Genomic DNA, 21,141 nt, shown 5'->3' on the forward strand with positions numbered 1-21,141 from the left:
GGAAGGTTTCCAGGCGCCGGGCGGTCGCGCATCTGTCAGAGTCGACAAATTCAAACTTTTATTGTTCCTTCAAACTTCGTAAAAAATTGAAACCGCGGAATCCGCGAAGGACTTACTCGTTAGGAAAACAACCGTCAGTATCGTGTCGTTTATTGACGTTTGATATTGCGATATACTCTTGCCATAGAGATTACTTTCCTGAAAAGCGTATCTTCATACATATCTTAGGATGCAGTCGGATAACTCTCATTGTAAAAGCGATATATTATCTGGAATACAATCTTAAATAAATCCCAGGAGTCATTAAAAAAGATACATGTAGATTTTTTTACTTTCCCACAATACCGGCTTGGCGGGTCTAGTGCTTTCCTTTTTTTAGATTGTGATCAGTTTCTTATTCCTTTTTTCATTTTTTTCCATTTTTCTCGCCGCAGAACAAGGCTTCAAAAGACGGCTGATCATATATACTCTAATTAGAAAGGTGTTTTGAATCTCGATTCCAAATTCGCTACTAACAGAGCGTAGCTATCAAAGATGCGCACCCACTGAAAGTCTATGTACTTTAATAGAGACTCTGTGCTTATCTGATAATCATTGAGATTGAACAAAAGTAGAATCGAAAACAACAACCCGCGAAAAGACGAACAAAAGCCAACGGAAATAGGTAAATAGTAAGGACAACCTCAAGCCAACCTTACACACTCACGCCTAGTTTTAGAACTTTATTCGAGCCCACACTCAAAGCCAACCGAAATCTTACATCTGCTTGGAGATTATTTTATTAGTTACCTGACACCTGCCAGCGCAGGTGCGTCGACGGAAGGTGTCTGGACAGGAGAATTCCCCAGGTGTGCTTCGCGACAGGTGCCAGACGACCCCAGGCGGGGGCACACTCCTCAGATGAAGCCGATAGGAATATTATGTTCACAGCTACAGATGAGAGATTTATTTCGACTGTTCGATGGGTAAATGAAAGTGTGGGCGGCGAGGAGATCATTGAAATTGATCCAGAAACAACAGAGACATGATCGACCAAAGTTAGGTTTCCAAACTTTTTGTGCCGAGTGTAGTCTCCAAGCAGACCTACGGGTTGGCAAAGACCGTATCCAACAGGCAGAAGGAGTTTTCATAGCCAACCCAAGTCTCATAGCCACCCAAGATTGCACTATAAGCTCCTTCTTCCAGTTGGATACGGTCTTTGCAATCTATTGGGTCTGGTTGGAGACTACCGAGTGTACAATCGCGCCTGACGCACTGCAATTCCAAAGCGACATCTATCAACAGATCTTTGAATTGCAGCGCACAACTACTCTCCAAGCAGAGGTTGGTCTGCTTGGAGTGTAGCCCACAACAGCCTTTTACCAAGGACATACATGCATTGCATAGCATACCTATTATAGCTCCCAAGTCTATTTGCGGAGAGAGACTCGGGAGCTATAATAGGTCTGGATTCCAGGCTATGCATTGCACGCATATTGACTATGGCCGTACACAATAGCCTCTGCCAGGCTCCACAGACGGCTGAAAAAAATAGTCGAATAGGCAGATAACATGCCACAGGAGTTAGTCTGCCAAAGGTCGCATCTGTAACTCCTTCAGCGGACTAACTTGATAAATGTTAGCCATCTATTTTGCCAATTTCTACTATTTTTCCAGCAGCCCATGGAGCCTGGTAGAGGCTACGTACACCCTTGAGACCAGATGATGATGAAATTTCTCAAAATCATTTAGTTTGTTCCAGTTCCTTCTGACTGAATCATCTCTGGTTAATAGTAATCTTTTATTAAACATACTTGTTATTAACTACTAGTATTTGTTGATAAACATGATTGTTGTGTATGCACTAGCCTGGATACCAGACCTTTTGCGCTAGACGATAACCCCTTTTTGGAAGCACATCATATGTGATATAGAGTTTGCACCCAGACTCTCTTGGCAGCCGATCTCTGATATCCCAGGGTGAGAGATAATAAGGGGCCGTGTGCTAAGCTATGGGAGAGACGGACGGAAAGACTGTGGTGGCGGGGCAAGTTGCTTCCCCTGCCGGAGGATTAGCGACTGTAGCGCGGTGGTCTGGAACTAATCTCCAAGCAGCTCTGGCTAGCATATACGATTTTTGGTGCACCGTGTAGATCTGCTTGGAGATCAGTCTGGAACCCAGGCTAGGTATGCACCAGTCCTGTGTGTTTTGTCTTATTTATACTGGTTAACTCCACACAGGTTTGTGTTGTGTTGGCCTTCTTGTTGTCTCATCTCATTGAAATGGTGATATTTCAGCAACTCTTTACTTGAGGTGACAAAGATTTACCTTTAGTTCAAAACTTTTTCCAACAGCACCATAGAACAAAAGGCTGGGAAAAAAACACAACAAACCTATATCCCTGGTACATTAAGGTTTTTATTGTACAAAGTCTTAATCTCAAAACCTGAGCTGTACTCAGACTGGTATCCAAGTGATGCAGAGTTCTTATAATTGTGTTCACAAACAGATGTCATCATGACATCAATTCACAAGGCTCCACTAAGGATTTCCTTTAGTTTTGATTATTGGCAGTACCATTACAACTTGGAGGCATCAAATGAAATGCTGAAAAGCCAAACAAATCTTGCCCCCAAATCATTCATGCATAGTGTACATACTGTCATCTATAATGTTTGTATAACTGTGACTTGTTTCCAATCCTTTTGTGAAATCTAATGTAAAACAGTGCTGGTTTTATGTATTGGTTTGGATGTTCATATTTTGAGGAATATCTTGGGCAAAAAATGCATAGGTTCTCAACAACTGCTTATCCCTTCCAAATCTCTTGAACAACCTGACAAACATTCCACAAGTGACATTGAGTACGTGTACTATTTATTCACACAAAGCAGCATAAACAGTTCTCAATAGTACTGCCATGTACAGTTCATTTCCTTCGCGAGGGCCCCCCTACCGTCATACTGGACATGGATCTACTGTTGTCGCTCGACTGCAGCGCTCTCTGTTGATATTCAGCCACGCGCTGCAAGAACTCGGGCTTACGAACAATTTTCTTCTCAATGAATTCATTAAAGGCCGATGCCCCGTGCATTTGGGACAACTGCGCGTCCAAGTCTCTACTTTTCTTCTTGGCCTCTGTTGTGTCTTTGTCGCTGAGTTCGTTCGGATCTTGTAGCGGCTCCGTGGCCAGTCGTTTCTTCCACGTGGTGGGCTCCAGGTACCAGGCGCCGTACTTGACCTTGACCCAGCTGGGCTTGTAGGTGTCGTCCGGCGCCTGGTGTCTAGTTACCTGCATGTCCGTCGCGGGGATGCTCTTAGCCACAACTGGCTCGGGAGAAACGTTCGTGGACATGCGCAGCTCCGGCGGCACGTTGGTGAGCTCTACCACGTGGATGGGGACGGACAGGGCAGGCTTGGTCTCGTAGCCGCTGGCGAAGAGACTGGTGATGGTGGATTCTTCCACGTTGTTGCTCTCCCCACCCAAGCTTGCACACCAGTCGCAGAAGTCTTTGGTCACCGCCTTGAGGCGCTCGTCTTGCGAGGGTGACATGGAACGCTTCTTCCCCGCTTTTGTCTCTTCGGGGGGTGTTTCTTCCTTCAAGAAAAGCCACTTGTACGGGTTCCTAGCTTTGGAGTCTAAATCTTCTGTAGCTTCAGTCACCTCTGTCACCGTCTGTACCTCCTCCTCTTCCTCCTTAATCCTGTCCTGTGATTGGCTGTTATCCTCCACATCCTCTTCCTCCTCCTCGAGTATCTCATCATCGAATTCGCTCCCCAGGTTCATCTCCGGGTCTAAGACGTCCACGACTTCTTCAAACAGATCTGGGGGCATGCAGTCCTCCAGGTGCGGGTACAGGGCCAGCGGATGCTGCAGGAGACCATACTCCAGCTCATCGATGTGGCTCCGCCTGTTCTGTTGCCGGGGCAACGACTTGGAGTACACCTTGAGGGAACGGAGAATGATAGAGGAGTTAACAATCAAATTTTGCACACAACGTAGAGAAAAACATAACAATATGATATTGATATCATTCTTTATTTTTCTTAAACATCCAGTTACATGTTATGTCCTAGCCTCTAACAGGCTCCACAGGTCGCTGGGAAAATAGCCAAATAGACAGGTAACATGCCAGAGGAGTTAGCTAGTCAGGGAGTGCAGTTTGCAACCCACAGAAACTGTATTTTTGGCCAGCTAACTCCCCTGGCATGTTATATCTATTGGACTAATTTCTAATATTTTTGCATCGACCTATGGAGCCTAGTATTGGCTAAATGTGCCAGTATTGATTTGTTCTTCCACTTCATTCTAGTGACACTGAAGAAGTGTGATGGATGTCTGACTATATTTCCATTTTGAGATAGCTTTAATACCTTTACTGCTTTTTCATAACACTTTCCTTGTTGCTATTGATCCCTTAGCTTGAAAGTTCAAACTCTTTCTAGCTATTGTTCCCTTGTTACTTTTAATTTGCGATGATTGGCCCAAAAATTTGTAATAACCTTATACTACCAACTAGATTTGGGGTGAATCAGCCGTTTTGGGGTTACAAACCCAAAATGGGTGGGTAAGAAAGGGTAACAAGGGGTACCTCATTGTTCTCTCCTGGGCTGATTATGCAAGTTTTGGGTGAAACCCCATGCGTTTACTTTGCAACAGAACACAATGGAAAAGTACCCATTTTTACCCATGCAATTACAACACCTCCTCTACGAAGTGTGAATCGGGGCGCATGTCTGTATGGCTAGTATTTGGAAATACAATGTACTGATCTTCTTCTTCTGATGACCATGATAATAACAAAACAAAACAAAACTAGGGACTAAAATGAAGCATAAAAAGTGCATGAGTCCAAGAAAAGTCACGTATAAAAACTCCATTGGTATGTTGTTGTTGTTATCCTTGTTTTACCAAGTATTGTTACATGCATGGGGAGGGGGGCATGTGAACAGTACAACAACCTACCATTTCTTCCTTCGTGAACACCGGGCCCCTGTGCTCCCTCCTTCCGGGAGACTCGCCCCCAGTCCCGCTGATGACCGGCCCGGGTCCCTTGTCCCCCTTGACGATCCCCTCGTCCTGTGAGGGCGGCTTGCCGTCCCGAAAGTCGTCCATGCCCGGGCGGAGAAAGGTCCAAGCCTTCCCGTGCAGCATCCTGACTTTGTCCCCTCGCTTGGCGTACTTGGTGTGTAGCCTCTCCTTCCACCACGGCTGTTCCCGGATCTTTTCCCCCGTCACCGTGCGAACCAGGGACAAGTCGTACTTATTCTGGGCCATCTTGGATCCACACTTACGATGAAACGAAAAGAAACTGAGGAAAACTTCCCGAACCTTGCACACTGCCTGTCCGTCCAAGATGGCGGCGGGTTATGGTGTTGTTGTTGTTGGCAACGCCAGGGTGACGCACAGCTCGTCACCAGGGTACTGTCGGACAATACCCTGGGTTCGAGATCGGCAAAGTTTGCAAAGGCGTCCAGATATTTGTCGCTACTAGAATCGGTTTATTGGGACGTCCTCTAGGATAGGAACTAAAGTTGGAGTCCCTGTGTTTGAGGAAAGACACCTCTCTAGCACGTTAAACTTAAAGATCCCACCGCATTTATCGAAAAGAGTAAGGGTCCGACGACGGATCCAACCTCACAGCCTTTACTAAACTCCTGTGTTGCGCCTGAAGCCGTTTTATTATTATATATATATTTAACTTTTAACAGGTTATGCGCTGCAAACAAAAAACATCCGTAAATGGCAATTGAAACAAAGGAAATTGAAACTGAAGTGCCAGTGTATGTGTACGTGTCCAGGGACACCTGAAAAACAGGCCGCAGGCCTGAGCTGTGATTTCCCTGGTAAAATAAATAAGATGAAAATGAAATGAAATGAAATTTTGATAACGTGTGACAAAAAAAAACAAGCAACAAAAAACTATATCTCCATTTTTCACGGAGATAATAAGAATTCCTTGGTCTTTACAGAAGTAAAGTTAATGATTGGAAGTCCCCACGTTGCCATAGACAACGACAACAACAAGGAAATAGTGTGACTTCTGATATGAAAATATTTGTCTGGTTCACTCCACTTGTCCGAACACCTGATTCTCACCTGCTGCACGTTTGTAAACACGGCCACGCTCTCTGCACATGCCATCACGACACATGGGCGGAAACCTAGCTTCCGTAGCAGGCTTCCTGGGGGGGGGGGGGGGGGGGGGGGGGCTTATAATCAAGCAATGATTCAAAACGTAGGTTACTTCATTTTCCGCTGCCTTCAAAAAAGAAGTCAACCCCAACCATAGTCAACCATAGTTAACATAGAACTTTCACAGTAGACTAGATAACTATTTCGATTTCCATGTGTCTCTATGTACCTGTCTGCAATTAGCCTTTGGGCATGAATTTGCAATAACGTTTGATTACAATACATTCTTTTCGTACTGGGTCGTTTGTGAAGCCAGCCCGTAACCATGAGGCCAAATGGTTACGGGCTGGTTGCACAGACGACCCAGTACGAAAAGAACTCATCAGCAAAAAGTGTATTATAAGCCCCCAAAAAGGGCCCAGAGAGCCTGCTATGGAGGCTAGCGGAAACCAAACAACTGGGTACGGTCTCTCAAACAACTGTCTTTCGTGCAGTGAACTGCGAACAACTCTCTGAGGATAAGTGGAGCTAGTGTTGATCTATTCTGACTCTGTCGACAATCCTATCCAGTTGTTTAATTTAGTTTATGTAATCAATGAGGTTTTAGAATCTCCTTGGTATAACCAAGGACTATATAATGTCCTTGGTATAACACACTTCTAGTATCCTAGGATCCTGTCAGGGACATCCTATAACATGTCCTTGGTCCTATAAACTTCATCAACGTAGGCTGGAGACTAATTTGAACTCAACACTTAACCTCATCACCAGACGTCGTGACTTCACTAAGCCCACCTGCCTCTTTCCCATGTTTTCTTTTGTAAATACGGGCAGGCAAGTTCAGGCACTAGACATAAGTACTAGTGCATACGGTATCGTTCGAGCACGACCAACCATTCTCCTACTAACGTCAGTTCCAGAGGGCCAGAGAAATTAGCGAGAGACTATGTTCATATCGGGCGACCACTTGTAAGTTTGTATGTTGGTCTAAACTATACCTATGTTTTCGTTGATGAAGGTTAGATATCCAGGATATTCCTGGTAGTAATATACGCTCACGATCAAGTAACTCTTATCTTGCGTATAGCTATTTTAGTAAGTGGATTGTGATCAGTATAATTACTGTCGTATAGTATCATTTATGATGCTACACTTTGAATTTCGGGCTAGCGCTTGCACTGTCAACTTCTGCATAGATCCCGAAAAAATGGATCCACTGATCGTGATGTTCTAAATGTGGAGGAGTGAGTTTGACTTTGACTGCCTGGCAGTTCCAAAACAAAACGTGTGTGAGTTGCCCAGTCTTAATTTTGAAGAGCTTCTACGGTAAAATCTTGTCACAGTAGTTCTTACGAAAAAACGACGTATAAAAGGTCCCGTGGCTAATCTACAAGCAGATCTCCACGGTGCCAAAATCGTACAAGCTAGCCAGAGAAGCTCCAGTCAGCCAGAGAAGTTGTCAGGCACCGTCGGGTTGCAATAAAAACCTTCTGCCAGTTGGATACGGCTTTTGCAACCGTCGGGTCTGCTTGGAGACTACTCGTGGCCTTCGAGGCTGTAGGGGCGGTGGATTGTTAATTAAGTCACGGTGTCTAGGACACGGCAATGGAAGGCAGAGCCCATCCCTCTCCTTTCACCGCCTTTTAACTCCCCAACCGAAGTCAGGAATCCATTTTTACACCTGGGTGCGGGGTGAGGAAAGTTGTGTTGTGCCTCTCATGCCCAAGGACCCGACTTCTAGCCAGGAATGCAAAGGATCGAACCCGTGACCTCTCGATTTCGTGTTCGCTAGCCTAGCCAGTTGACGTAGTCGGGTTCGAACCCGGGACTCTTCTAGTCCCCACCAAGCCTACACACTCTACGTGCTTACCAAATGAGCTAGTGGGACTTGATGCATGTCCCCGTGGCGCAAGGGGTAACGCAACCCCGCTGCATTGCCATCTGGATCAAATTCCGTGGATCCGAAGGGCCCGCGTTCGAACCTCAGTGGTCGACTCGAGCTCGGACATGTTGTAAGGGATTGCATTCGTCATTTCGGATGGTGACGTAAAGCCGGCGGCCCCGTGTATGAGGGAGCTTTGGGCGTAAGCCTCGAGCGTCAAACCTCTGCACGTAAAAGAACCCAACACACTTATTGAGAAGAGTTGGGGTGACCCGGTGTGCTTGGCCAAAAACGCGAGCCGAAGCGAAGCCGCATTGCACTACCACTAGGTACATGTACTTGAAAAAGCATCATGACATGCTTCACCTCAATTGAGGATGACTGCTTTACCTTTTTTTTTAGCCACTCGGCCATTTGACGCCTTGCGAAAGTAATTGTTTCCAAATCACCGTCACCGAAAGTAACTGGTGAATGCTCTTAATCTACTTCACGGTATTACCGTTAAGTTATCTTTCTCAGATGTTTTACTCACACAAATTCGTCCTGTTCTTGATCAGCACTGAGACAGGGAAAGTCGTATGTGAGTCAAATAGTAGTAGAAAGCGTTTAGTTATACATGTATAGCGTGGCCATAGCCGTATTGCATTATATTACCACTAGTACTTGAAAAAGCATCACGCTTCACCTCAATTAAAGATGACTGCTTTACTTACTTTTCTTTGGTGTGGGTTTATGAACGCGAGCCGTGGCGAAGCCGCATTGCACTACCACTAGCTACTTGAAAAAGCATCATGCTTCACCTCAATTGAGGATGACTGCTTTACCTTACCTTTATGAACCGTGTGGTCGCGTCATCTAGCGATTTATATACAAACTGCAAGATAACTACACCCGCATACTGAACCACGTGACTAAACGTTGACGCAACATTACCTGCAGTCACCTGTCACTGCCTGCGGCTCCGTAAGTTGGACGATGAGATCCGTACCAGGTGGCCAGGTTGTGTGGTGGTGGTTTTACTAACTAAACATCTCCATTCGTTTGTGTTACTCCCACTTCAAGAAGCCCTGTCCAGGCACACAGGTACACTCCCAAAACAACAGCGAAGAACAACATTTCAGCGTAGTGAGGTAAGAATTGTCGACAGAAATCGTCACGATTTGTTTCGATGTTGTTTCTATATTATCATCAGCGCTGATTTTTTTGTGTGGTCGCTCCGGTGGCATTTCTTCCCTCTCACAGTTTCGTATAGAAAAACGTTTTCCAGGTCGCTTGTACTGCTAGAAAGCGCCTTTTCTTTTGTTGTGAACGCCTGGATACCAGAGCAAAGTTCGCCACATGCAGACAACATCACTAGGCACCCAGGCTCGATCGAGGGATATGATCTGGTGTATAGATTACATGTAGTGTGTGTCTTTTTTTAAAGTATTGAGTCGAACTTCACCAAAACGAGCGTAAGGATTATGTAAGGTAAGAAAAGAAAAGTAGGACGAGGGGAAAATTCCGTTCTAAGTTGTGCACACATCAGAAGAGGCCTTATCTCTGACAAACGCGTTAAAGATGGGGGATGAAAGAGACAAATGTGGGTCTAAGTTTGCTTTGCCGGACGCGCGGTAAAGGCCCATTCATTCTGAGCACACTGGTGCGACTTTGTTCTGTAAGGACCGGTGTTTCCAACTAATTCCTGTGACCCCATTCGATTTCTCCCGTCCCAAAATGGAACTAATTACGTAAAAACATACCCAGTGCGCTTGGAGCGAACTTTGAAGTTATGCTGTCTTGATTGCTTTCAAGTAATTACAAAAAGCTGTTGCACCGCCTCAGCTCTTTCATTGTCTGAGAAAAGTGTCTTTCTTGTAGTGACCAGTTGTTAAGTTTTGCTAGAAATACGACTGACGAAATGTTTGAACGTAGGGAATAGCGTCTGGAGACGTCTACATGAAGCTATAGCTAATGACGGGAGTTAATCGCTGGCCTGGTGCCCCTGTGCCCCCGGTGTAGGGATTTTACCGGGTCTCAATGCCGCTATTAAGCATTGGCTGCTTTCTACAGAGTGACAGACGATGTTTCAGACCATAGCTGCGTTCTCATCGTGAACGAAATAAACGAATACTACCCCGTAAAAAAACCGTGTGCGCTTATTGAGCTGGGCGGGCGGGCAACACTCCAAGTACCGAGGAGATCTCGAGAAGCTTACGATGCCGGGCTGATACCAGGGTAGTCTTTGAGTAGAAGGCTTCAACAACATTCAGTGAACTATTCCATTGTGTTTCCCCCGATAAACGCGGTAGAGCAGCCCAAACTCCCTCGTGACAGGTAGCCAGGTACTAGCCTCTACCAGGCTCCACAGGTCGCTAGAAAAATTGCAGAAATTGGCCAAATAGACGGATAACATGCCAAAGAAGTTAGTCTGCTATAGAAGATACAGTTTGCGACCTCCCCGTGGATGGACATATCGGACCCTCTCTCCGTAGCCGGCTCCCTTGGCGTACTATTCACTCTATTTGGCCAATTTCTACTATATTTTTCCGGCCATTCGCGGGGCCTGGTAGAGGCTAGCCAGCTACCATTCTTGCCTTCTAGACGTGTTGCGTTCCGAGCGGGCACGCTGACTTGCATGCTGACGTCATACTCCCGTAACTATATGGAAAACAAATATCTGACAAATATTTGACTTTGTTTAACATGCTTATTTCAAGTGGTTCATATTGTAGATAACTCACAAACTGATTTTGAAAAGGAAGACAGAAAGAAAGAAAGAAAGAAAGGTAGGTAGGAAGAAACGAGACAAGATGGAAGCCCTGAAAGAGAGCAAATACACGTACTTGCTACAACACTAACCGCCTTTAGTTTATAAAATCATTTGCTAATTTTAAGGGCACCATCTTGCAAGCGCCGCGTTTTGATTTATTACAAAGAGTCAAGTTTTCATGTCGCTTATATAAAACCTCCTTGCTTAAATGAGTACGTTTTCTGATATATTATGATATCTTGATCAGTGTCATAACGTAATATCAATGGAGATATTTTGATATAAAGATTTGTTAGCGATACTAAATTTTCCAGCGCAGGTCACAGATCTGATATCGCTGCACAGCAACGTGTGAAACAATAACTCCTTTTTTAACGTTTCATCTTTGATAAAGTAAAATATTTTAATACACCAGACAAAACCTTCACCTTGCCCACACCTGGCTTTGATGTGGCCGCCAGGTTATGTCTACCTGAAGAGAAATGTTCTCTCCTGTGTAAACTCACCTTTCAGATTTTGTGTTGTTTCAACACGTCAGCAAATTTACAGTTTCCTTATCTATAAAAACCACAACATTAATCTCGGGAGTGCGAACAAGTAATGGTCAGGTCGCTTTCGGAAAATGATTACTAATCGACATCATGGTTTGGCGTGATTCGTTTCGAAATAAAACGTTTCCTTAATTCGTAAAAAATAATTACTCAAGTAACTTGATAAAATTTTGAAAGGCTTAAAATTAAAATTTTCGAAAATTGTATCCAGTTGCTTGAGTAACTACCTGGATGTCTAACCTTCATCAACGTTTCCTTAATCATTTAGCAAGCTTACTATATATATGTGTATGTATATATGTATATATGTATGTATGTATGTATGTATCTATCTATATACATATATACATACATAGAGAGAGAGAGAGAGGGAGAGAGAGAGAGAGGGGGGGGGAGAGAGAGGGAGAGGGAGAGAGAGGGGGAGAGAGAGAGAGAGGGAGAGAGAGGGAGAGAGAGAGATGCTCTTTAAAAGTGCTTCTTTAAATCATATGTCAAATTTTACTCTACATCTAATTATAAGTTGGAAAGTAGGCTAGAGCCACGGTTGTGCCCTTGACACTGCAACCGATTTAAAGTCATTAGTGTTGATAGCATATCGTTTAGGGTAGCGTGACAATTACATTGGACCGTCCCGGGATACCTAAGATTTTTGATTGAATGTCGTGCACCCCCTAGGGTCTGCATTCCTGTAATAAAGGGTACAGATCGGACTTGTACGCCCGACGACAGGTCCCACCTGGAACGTTGGCACAAATACGCTCATTAAAGGCCAGAAATCATTATCAAATATATCAGCATTTGTCTTCTGGGCGGCAATAAGGTGGCGCGAGAAAGTCGCAGGTGCGACCGACGTGCATAGTTCTCGCGCTGAATGCTACAGATAACGGGCATGAAAAACTCCGCAAACGCGGTTTTTTTTTACCACAGTCCGGTCCGTAGAAAACGATCACATACAGTTTGATACAAGCCGGTGGATTTTCAACTTGAAGCCGTCATAAATTCCCAGCGGAAAACGCCGTTTTTATATACAGCAAACGTCGAGTCATCCGCCGTTCCCAAGTGACTGATGTGCAGGGCACACAAAGCTTATCGCTCGGGACCGCGGGCACAATGCAGGCCGCCGGGAAGAGTTTACTTGAAAGAAGCACATTAAGCCATAATCAATAATGAAAATCGCCCACACAAAGGACGGTTGAATGCAGGTCTCCAAAGGCGCAACTCACACACCGATGGCAGGCCGTAATGGGGCATGCAAACGTCGTCATGGCAACGGCATAGTTGTCTCAGTGATTACACACGAGGCCGTGCTGATTCGATTACATGGATGACATCATATAGGCACCCCAAAACTGATGCGAGCGTGAGATTTCAAAAAGTGGGGCAAAAATATAAATGGGCTTCATGTAGTCGTATAGTAGAAATTGGTCGAATAGACAGATAACATGGCAGAGGAAAGCCTGAATGCAGATGCAGGACGTTTCCACGACTGTAGATGCAGAAACCAGAGGGTTTAACTGCCCAAGGGTACAGTATGCTATTCTCCAAACAGAGGTTTCGATCGGGGGTAATAGCAGTGATATTTGCAGAGAGGGCAGTGTAAAAATCCCGGCCACTACTATTCCCCCCCCCCCCCTCGAAACCTCTGCTTGGAGAATAACAGTATGCGACCTAGAACGGCTAACTCCCCTGGCATGTTATCTGTCTATTTGGCCAATTTCTACTATTTTTCCAGCGACCTATTTAGTCTGGTAAAGAGTAGCCTTCATCATGAAATCTAAGGAAGGTTGGACAAATGACTGAGCATAGTATACCAAACAATTACTTTTGTTCATTCACATCACTTTGGAATACTTCGCTCAGTACGTGTTTTGCTGTAATCGTTTAAAACCTACGGCATACATTTGCTCATATTGTAGCTTCCTTGTATGAATTATAGTATGGTCACAAATGTTTTTGGGGAAACGGACGAAAATTAGTGCGCGCGTTGATGTCATCTATACAATTAAAATAGTAAGGCCCTTCGTGATATAGAGTAACTCAGTGTTGGTTCCCATTATAATTTCGTACAATGAGTCTGGACAACAAAGGATCAAATGTACAAATTGACTGTGGATGTTTTGGATCTGACTGGTATACCCGGGACACGGAAAAAGGCAAGGGACGTGTCTCTGTTTTGCTCGGATAATACTATTAGTCTCTTACAGACAGCTCAGTGGACTCTGGACATTGCAAAAATTGTCCTAAAGAGGGGGGATATCTTTAGCCTGGTAGAGGCTAGGATATCTTATCAGAGACATTCGCCGGTCGCAGGAGAACATATTCACTCGAGAGGGGAGGCAACAGGGAGTATAAAATAGTGATATGTCTGTAACGCCACTGACAGATAGGGTGACCATCATTCTTCCCGCAATTGGATATACATGTAGTCATTAGCCACTGATTTCAGAGAAGTTATCCCCGCCCAATAATGAAAAGTTTATTGCAAATTCCTGCCCGTAGGCTAATTGCAAGTACATGTACATGTAACACGGAGTGGACGGACAGACAATAATGAACAGTATAACAAATGTCTACTCTAGTCTTAACTACTGCCACTAAGTTCTAACTTATTGATTTCGACTTCTTTTTCCGAGACTGTGGAAGACGAATGATCCCACTTTTTCTGTGATATGTGGGTTTTGTGATGTTAAGAGGAGAGTAGTTTTCTTTTCGTCTGAAAACGTGGAGAAATTAGGATGAAATATGGTGGCCTCTTTAAACAGCTCATTTCTTTCGTTGTCGTAGAATGGACAACTTGACATAAAATGAATTTCGTCTTCCACCTTGTTTGACATACAGTATTTGCAAGTTCTTTGGCACGCAGGTAAGTTCTTGTACCGCCCTTTCTCAATTTCAAGGGGGTGGGCACTAATTCTAATTTTGCTAATTGCAGAGCGTAAATCGATAATAATGTACGTACGAACATCAGCAGGTAGATCTATAGGCTAAACAAGTTGTACATTTTCTTATTTGCTCCCTTCCAATTAGCCTTCTGGGATGACTTTGCAAATAAAGTCGCCAACAATACATACTCGAGTCGTATGCTTCAAAACAAGAAGAGTGATGGATGTTACTTGAAACTATTCTCTAAGCAGAGGTTTTGGTCTGGGGGTAGTAGTGGCCGGGTTTTTTTACGTTGGCCTCCCGTCCGTTACGGGAGGCCAACGTAAAAAAAACCGGCCACTACTACTCCCAGACCAAAACCTCTGCTTGGAGAATAACTTGAAACATCCGGAATCAAATCTCTGAATTTTATCCAGTTGTAGGGTTTGAATTCACGATCTTTATATATTGTTCACCTGGATGTCTAACCTTCATAAACGTAACGTTTCTAAACGTTTCCGAAAGCTGAATACTGTACCATAACGCCCGTGCTTAACTCCTTCACGCGAATTGAATAGTTTGATCCCATAGGAAATCATCCCACTAAATGTCGTTTCCCGCGCCATGAATACTTTATGACGTTTTGTGTTGTCGTTACTCAGACTCAAGACCGGCGAGCAGCATGACCAGGCAGCTATGCGACACGAACCCGTCTTCTTACTAGTCTTAGGATTTCTTACATGCCTCAAAACAGGTAAGAAACGTCTTACGTACTTTTATCTTAGACAAGCGAATTCCCTGTCTTACTACTCAGTAGAGTTATAATAGGACTTCTTCTTATAAGATTTGAACGAGGCAAGACCAGCCTACATTACCGTAGACCAGGAAAGCTAATGTCTTCGTATTAGTATCAATTAGGATTTCTTACATGCTTCAAACCAGTCTTCGAAACGTTTTACATGCTTTTATCTTAGACAGGAGAATCCACTGTCCTACTGCTAGAGTTTAGGATTCCGTCTTATACCATCTAGACCAGTTAAGACCGTCCTACCTTACCTTAGACTGGGAATGCCATCGCCGTACCGCTAGCATTGGGGTTTCTTCTTACACATGAAATCTAAGATTTAGATAAGGTCTGACCGTCTTGCCTTACCTTGGTCTAAGAAAGGGTACCAGTATTGTTAGCTGCTAGAAGTTCTTCTGACAAGACTTTATGCAGATGAGACCGTACGTCCTCCCTTACCTTAGACGCTAGTGTCTTACTGCTACCGTTAGGACTTCTTCTTGTAAGACCTGGCGCATCCCCGCCTTGTATCAGCCAACGAAAGGGTATGTCACCCCGCGCCCTGCCACGTCGACTACCTACCTACCTTGTAAGACATAAAACAGGCAAAACCAGGTAAGCCTTTCTTCCTGCGTTGAGATTTCTTCTTACAAATCCTAACGAGACTGAGGACAAAACGTGAATCATGTACATGTAAGACTGCGTTATAAACTATTGCTGGCGTTAGGATGTCTTCTTATCAGACCTACAACAGGCTAGAAGCAGAGGGAAGTTCTTTCTGGTTCCGTTAGGATTCCTTCTTACAATATCTGAGTCTGAGGAAGCGCCACTAGCTTGGATGCCAGACCCCCAATCTCTAAAATATCTGTCGTGTTGTGAACAAGCAGATCCGCAGAAAAGAGCTTTGCAACAGAACTGAGTCAGCTTTACAGATGTGATTTTTGTGGCAGAGACTGCCATTCTCGTATAGGGCTGTTTAGCCATAGTCGATGCTGTAGGACTGTTGTGAATTAGGATTTTACCATGGTCAATACTGACCGACGGAGGCCATATATATATATATATCTGTGAACACGTGCACACCATGGATATTTTGGAGATTGGGGGTCTGGAATCCAGGTTAAAGCACCACTAGCTAATTAGCCTTACTGCTAGCGCTAGCCTTGAACATGTTAAACAGCTGCATTAAGGGCCTCTCTCACTGGACCCGCGGCACGCTGGCGGCGTCAATCCAATTGACAAAGCACTCAACGAATTTCATCGACAAAAAAAAAAACGAATCTTTCTAAGCTTTGTGTGTTTTGTTGTCTTTTGGGTCATACTGTACGTTTTGAATGATATTCCCATTATAAAGTCAAGGGTAACACAAATCCAGTTTAGGACGTATGCAGCGACGCCGCCAGCGTGCCGCGGGTCCAGTGAGAGGACCACTTGTATCGTTATGTTAATGTCTCTCTGTCAGTGATAGGAAATGGTATAGCTCAGATAAGTTTCATTTGCAGTGCAGTTGATCTCAACTTTACCGTGGACTGACTCTAGATCTACTGGCCAATTATTCCCTTTTTCTGACGAATTCTACGACCCATACGCCCGTAGGAGGGCCTGGTGGAGGCTAGGCAAAGGCGTGGGATAAATAGCAATCAATTTTGAAATCATTTTTACCTGCACCCCTTTCAGGAGAGAGCATTTTAATATTCAAACAAAAGATAGGACATTACTGCCATAAACAAGTACTCTACAAGCAGACGTTAGGCGTCGGAAATTAACCTTGATACTGGTAAAGGTTATAAGAATATTCATCAATGTGTTCTCGCGAGATCGGGACTAGGTCATTCCGTGATCAAGATGTATAGTAGACATCGAAAATTTGGAGGTGCGTATCTCGTTACCTTTTTAAGTCACTGATTGATGAATATTCTTGTAACTGTTATTACACGTGACTGATGAATCTCTTCAACGATACAGGTAAAGGAGTGGGACAAATTGTAATCAATTTTGAAATCGTTTGTTTTTCTGGTCTGCTCTCGGCATAGACCCTCCAGTCGGTTCTGGTGATCCCCAGCCCCTGGAGCGTGTTGAAGATCTGGTCTTCCCATCTTCCTCTAGGGCGACCATGACGGGTTGGGTTCCGATGAGATCAGTTTGATGACGTCCGGATCCTGAGTAGGAACCGCCCTGGAGACATGACCCAGGAAGATCATCTGTTGCTTCAGTGATTTTACAGCTAAAAAGCTACTGGTAAAGGAGTGGGACAAATAGTAATCAATTTTGATATCGTTTGTTTTTTCCCCCTTCACCCCTTCTAGGAGAGAGCCTGACATGCTACACGTGTAAGGAGTCGTTCAACAAGTGGTTCTACTACAGCACGGTGTGCGAGAACGAGGTCACCAGGGACAACTCTTCTCTGTCGTCATGCGGGGCCAGCGCGCGCTACTGCTCGGTGCGTCGGCAAGGGGAATGAACGAATGAGTGAATGAATGGATGAGTGAATGAATGGATGAGTGAATGAATGAATGAACGAGTGAATAAATGAGTGAATGAATGAGTGAATAAATGAGTGAATGAATGAATGAATAAATGAGTGAATGAATGAATGAGTGAATGAATGAGTGAATGAATGAGGGAATGAATGAAGGAAAGGAAAGGAAAGGAAATGAATGAATGAGTGCTTTACTATCGCCCGGCTTTTTTTCAGATCGAGCGCACAACCGTGAATGGCATCGTGACGAACTTCGAACGCGCATGCGCAGATACGTGCTACTGGGGGTGTAAGATTTCTGGTCTCGGCGTCACTAAAGAGGTGAGTAGCTAGTGTCTTGATGCACAGCAAGAAAACGAAATTCAATATCTAAGCAAAGTTTCCAAACAATGGAAACCCTAAAAGCCAAAAATAGTTACTCAAGTAACTAGATAAAATTTTGACTGTTTCAAAATTTTATCCAGTTGCTTGAGTAACTATTCTTGGCTTATCTTACTTCCTGGGTGTCTAACCTTCATCAACGAAACCCTAAAAGGCAAGGAAATATTTCAGCAGAGTTTACGATGTCGTAAAGGTCACTGAAACTAAGATTTGACCTTACCACAGCCGTCCAATGTCAGTAAAGGTGAATTAAATGCATCCTGTATGTTTACATGGCCTTTAAAGCATCCTTGTATATCGACTTCGGCACTGGTTAACGTCCATGTACAACAATTTTCCTCCAGCTTTTATACGTAGCCTGGGTGCCATCCTAATTTCTACCGGGGCTCCTACACTCGCTACCCTCAAAAAATTATCAGTAGCGAGGGTAGCGAGTGTAGGAGCCCCGGTAGAAATTAGGATGGCACCCAGGCTATTTTATACGCAGTTCTGGGATGCCTCTGTCATACAGTCGACGAGCTTCGACCGTATTTGCTGAGCTACAATAGCTTTGCAGTTTGGCACACCGAATTCCACCACTGGTAAACGAATAATATTGGTCGGAAACTTGTCTATTCGGGAAGTCATGACACCCCGTCAAACCAGGACAGGGGATTACGAAATTCGTTCCTAGATCCTATATGGTTGCCTGCACTTGTTCACAATACCGCAAGATGTCGCTCAGCTGAGACCTTGTTCAGACGACATCTATTGACCAATTTCAGAAGTGCAGCAAGACATGTCTAAACTTTATATGACCAATCAATACTAGGGCAAATTGGGACTAAATTTTCAGCTGACTTATCAGCCTTGTTTACAAAATGAACCTGTCTACTGCTGCTTAATCTCTACCAGATTTGCCAGGAAACTTTGGCCACCAGAGGGTAAATATAATGACCCTCACCGTGGACTGACTCTACTCGACAATTATTCCCTTTTTTGCCGAATTCTACGATCCACAAGCCCGTAGGAGGGCCTGGTGGAGGCTAACTGCAGCTCCTGGGACATTAGAGACATGTGACAGCAGCAACTGGTCTTAAGTGCCAGATAACCTGTGTCGCCCCACATCACAGTAGAGTCAGTCCATGGTGAAGATCACATTTTGCCCGGAGCCTGCAAATGAAACCCTGGCAAATATTCTCCCTATAGCCGGCGTGGTTAGTCTGGTAGAGACTCTTGGAGACATGCGATTGTAGCAACTGGTCTTAAGTGCCAGATAACCTGTGTCGCCCCCCGTCACAGTAGAGTCAGTCCATGGTGAAGATCACATTTTGCCCGGAGCCTGCAAATGAAACCCTGGCAAATATTCTCCCTATAGCCGGCGTAGTTGGTCTGGTAGAGACTCTTGGAGACATGTGATTGTAGCAACTGTGCCAGATAACCTGTGTCGCCCCCCGTCTCGGCCGTACTCACTCCCTTCCATGTTGTCTCCGCAGATTTGCACCTCCTGTTGCCCACAAGATGGCTGCAACCACGGCTTAGGGGCGTCAGCTGGCCTGGCCCCGCCCAGACTAGTGCTAACACTGGCCTCACTTTGTGCAATATTGCAACCGCTACTGCAGAGTATCTAAAGTAGTCTCTACCAACCTCCGTGAACTGCTGGGAAAATAGTACATGTAGAAGGCAAATAGATATCAAGTACTCGAGCACGTAAAAGAACCCACCACACTTGTCGAAAAGAGTAGGGGTCCATCCGGGTGTGAGCGGATCAAACAAATCTGTCCGGATATGCAGCTTGTACTCTTCAGTACAGACCTGGTGTGTTACGCCATGAGGCGGGTATGCAATACAAACCGGTTATGCAATACAAAAAAAAAAAAAGAATATCGTGACAAAGGAGCTAGCTGGACATCAAATCACTACCAGTATTTGCAACTAAGAAGGTTATAGGCAGCCTATAGCCTCCTTGTTGCAACCTACTTCACCACTAAATTGTAATTCTATGGCCAGTGAACTTTTGAGTCTATTTGGCTGATTTCAACTATATTTTTCAGCAGCCCATGGAGCCTGATAGAGACTACATCTAAAGATGGGGTGATGATATTATTAGAGTTTGACTTTCTTCCAATTAAAAAAAGGACTTGTAAATTTTCAAAAAGTGAAACATTTGTCTGAAAATTTTGTTCGTCTGAATTCCTTTTGTATTGGAATGAAGTTTAACTATGTCATGATGTCACCACCTGTATAAGCCTTAATGCTCAATATGTTTGGAAACATGTTTTCAGTCAGTTAACCATATTTCTGATGTTGCTCTCTCAATTACTTTGTATAATGTAAAGAATGATAAAGCAGCTTTCCAATGATATATATGTAATTGATTAAGTAATAGTGGAGATATGATTGACCAAAATCAAGTTTCCAAACTTATTCTTTAATAGGTAAAGATGAGCTTTTATACTAATATAATATTTGCATTAGATGGCTACTGCGTACCGGTTTAAAAACAGTAACTTAGTAACGGCATGTGTAGAAGCATGGCGGGGAGAGCTGTTAATGAACATTATTTAATCATGTCTCAACTGAAAAGAAATGCTGATCTGAAGTGTTGTGTTTAACCTTCTCCTGCTGAAGTATTCATTTGGTAGTCTCCAAGCAGACTCCTTCAGAGTACTAAAGTAAAAGCAGTACCTATCTTTCAAGAGGGTCTAAAACGTCCAGCACAGGCAGAATGCATGCAAACAGCCAGCAGGGCAAAGGTTAAGCAAGCTTTATGCAAGAATCATGGCTTAACCCTTAAAGGACGGGATAAAATTTTCACGTGCATACAGGAATCGTAACTAAAATTTTCGGGCTTCAGGTGCCCCCACCTAGGAATTATTTCGGGGCTGTAAAGTGCTTAATATTAATGCTAGATAGGTAAAACTATACATTTCTGGAAAGCTGAGAACCTGTAGGATATGAAAATAACAAGAAAAAGACTGTATCTGGTTTGTAAGTAATGATACTGCACAAAAAAGACAGAAAAAAGTTCTTCGTTAAGTATCAAAAAATATTTGAAATGTATATGACATCACCCAAAAAGTCTAGAATCACTTTGAAAGTCACAGAAAACTATTCTAAACTGCCTTGCTATTCTTCCTGAAGCAATAGAAACATCAAACAGTGTATGTAAGTAACTGTTAACTGTTTTATTCTTGCTAGCAAAGATAGTACCTAAAGCCTTGGCCACTTGTAAAATGATGGGCTTCATCAGTGTTCCTCTACTGTTTGTCCAGGAAAATTTCCCCAAAATGATTTGGAGGGAAGCCAGAACAGGCTTTGCAATCGCAAACCTGTAAATACATGTCAAAACATG

The 21,141-nt window shown here is 44.0% G+C and overlaps 2 protein-coding genes across 2 annotated transcripts; one reads left to right on the top strand and one right to left on the bottom strand.

The window, feature by feature from the left end:
- Positions 1-2,789: 2,789 nt before the first annotated feature.
- LOC136448404 (protein FAM47E-like) lies at positions 2,790-5,366 on the bottom strand. Its single transcript, XM_066447860.1, has 2 exons — positions 4,947-5,366; positions 2,790-3,926 (listed from the first exon to the last, which is right to left on the bottom strand). Exons 1-2 carry the CDS (start codon positions 5,256-5,258, stop codon positions 2,910-2,912), a joined length of 1,329 nt encoding a protein of 442 aa, XP_066303957.1. The 5' UTR covers positions 5,259-5,366; the 3' UTR covers positions 2,790-2,909.
- A 3,545-nt stretch (positions 5,367-8,911) lies between these two features.
- On the top strand, positions 8,912-20,570 carry LOC136449095 (uncharacterized). The gene is made up of 5 exons (XM_066448907.1): positions 8,912-9,128; positions 14,826-14,917; positions 17,254-17,387; positions 17,643-17,747; positions 19,283-20,570. The coding sequence occupies exons 2-5, from the start codon at positions 14,860-14,862 to the stop codon at positions 19,415-19,417; spliced, it is 432 nt and encodes a 143-aa protein (XP_066305004.1). The 5' UTR covers positions 8,912-9,128; positions 14,826-14,859; the 3' UTR covers positions 19,418-20,570.
- Positions 20,571-21,141: the final 571 nt, after the last annotated feature.

Source organism: Branchiostoma lanceolatum, chromosome 14 (genome assembly GCF_035083965.1).
Source record: "Branchiostoma lanceolatum isolate klBraLanc5 chromosome 14, klBraLanc5.hap2, whole genome shotgun sequence".
Lineage (NCBI taxonomy): Eukaryota > Metazoa > Chordata > Leptocardii > Amphioxiformes > Branchiostomatidae > Branchiostoma > Branchiostoma lanceolatum.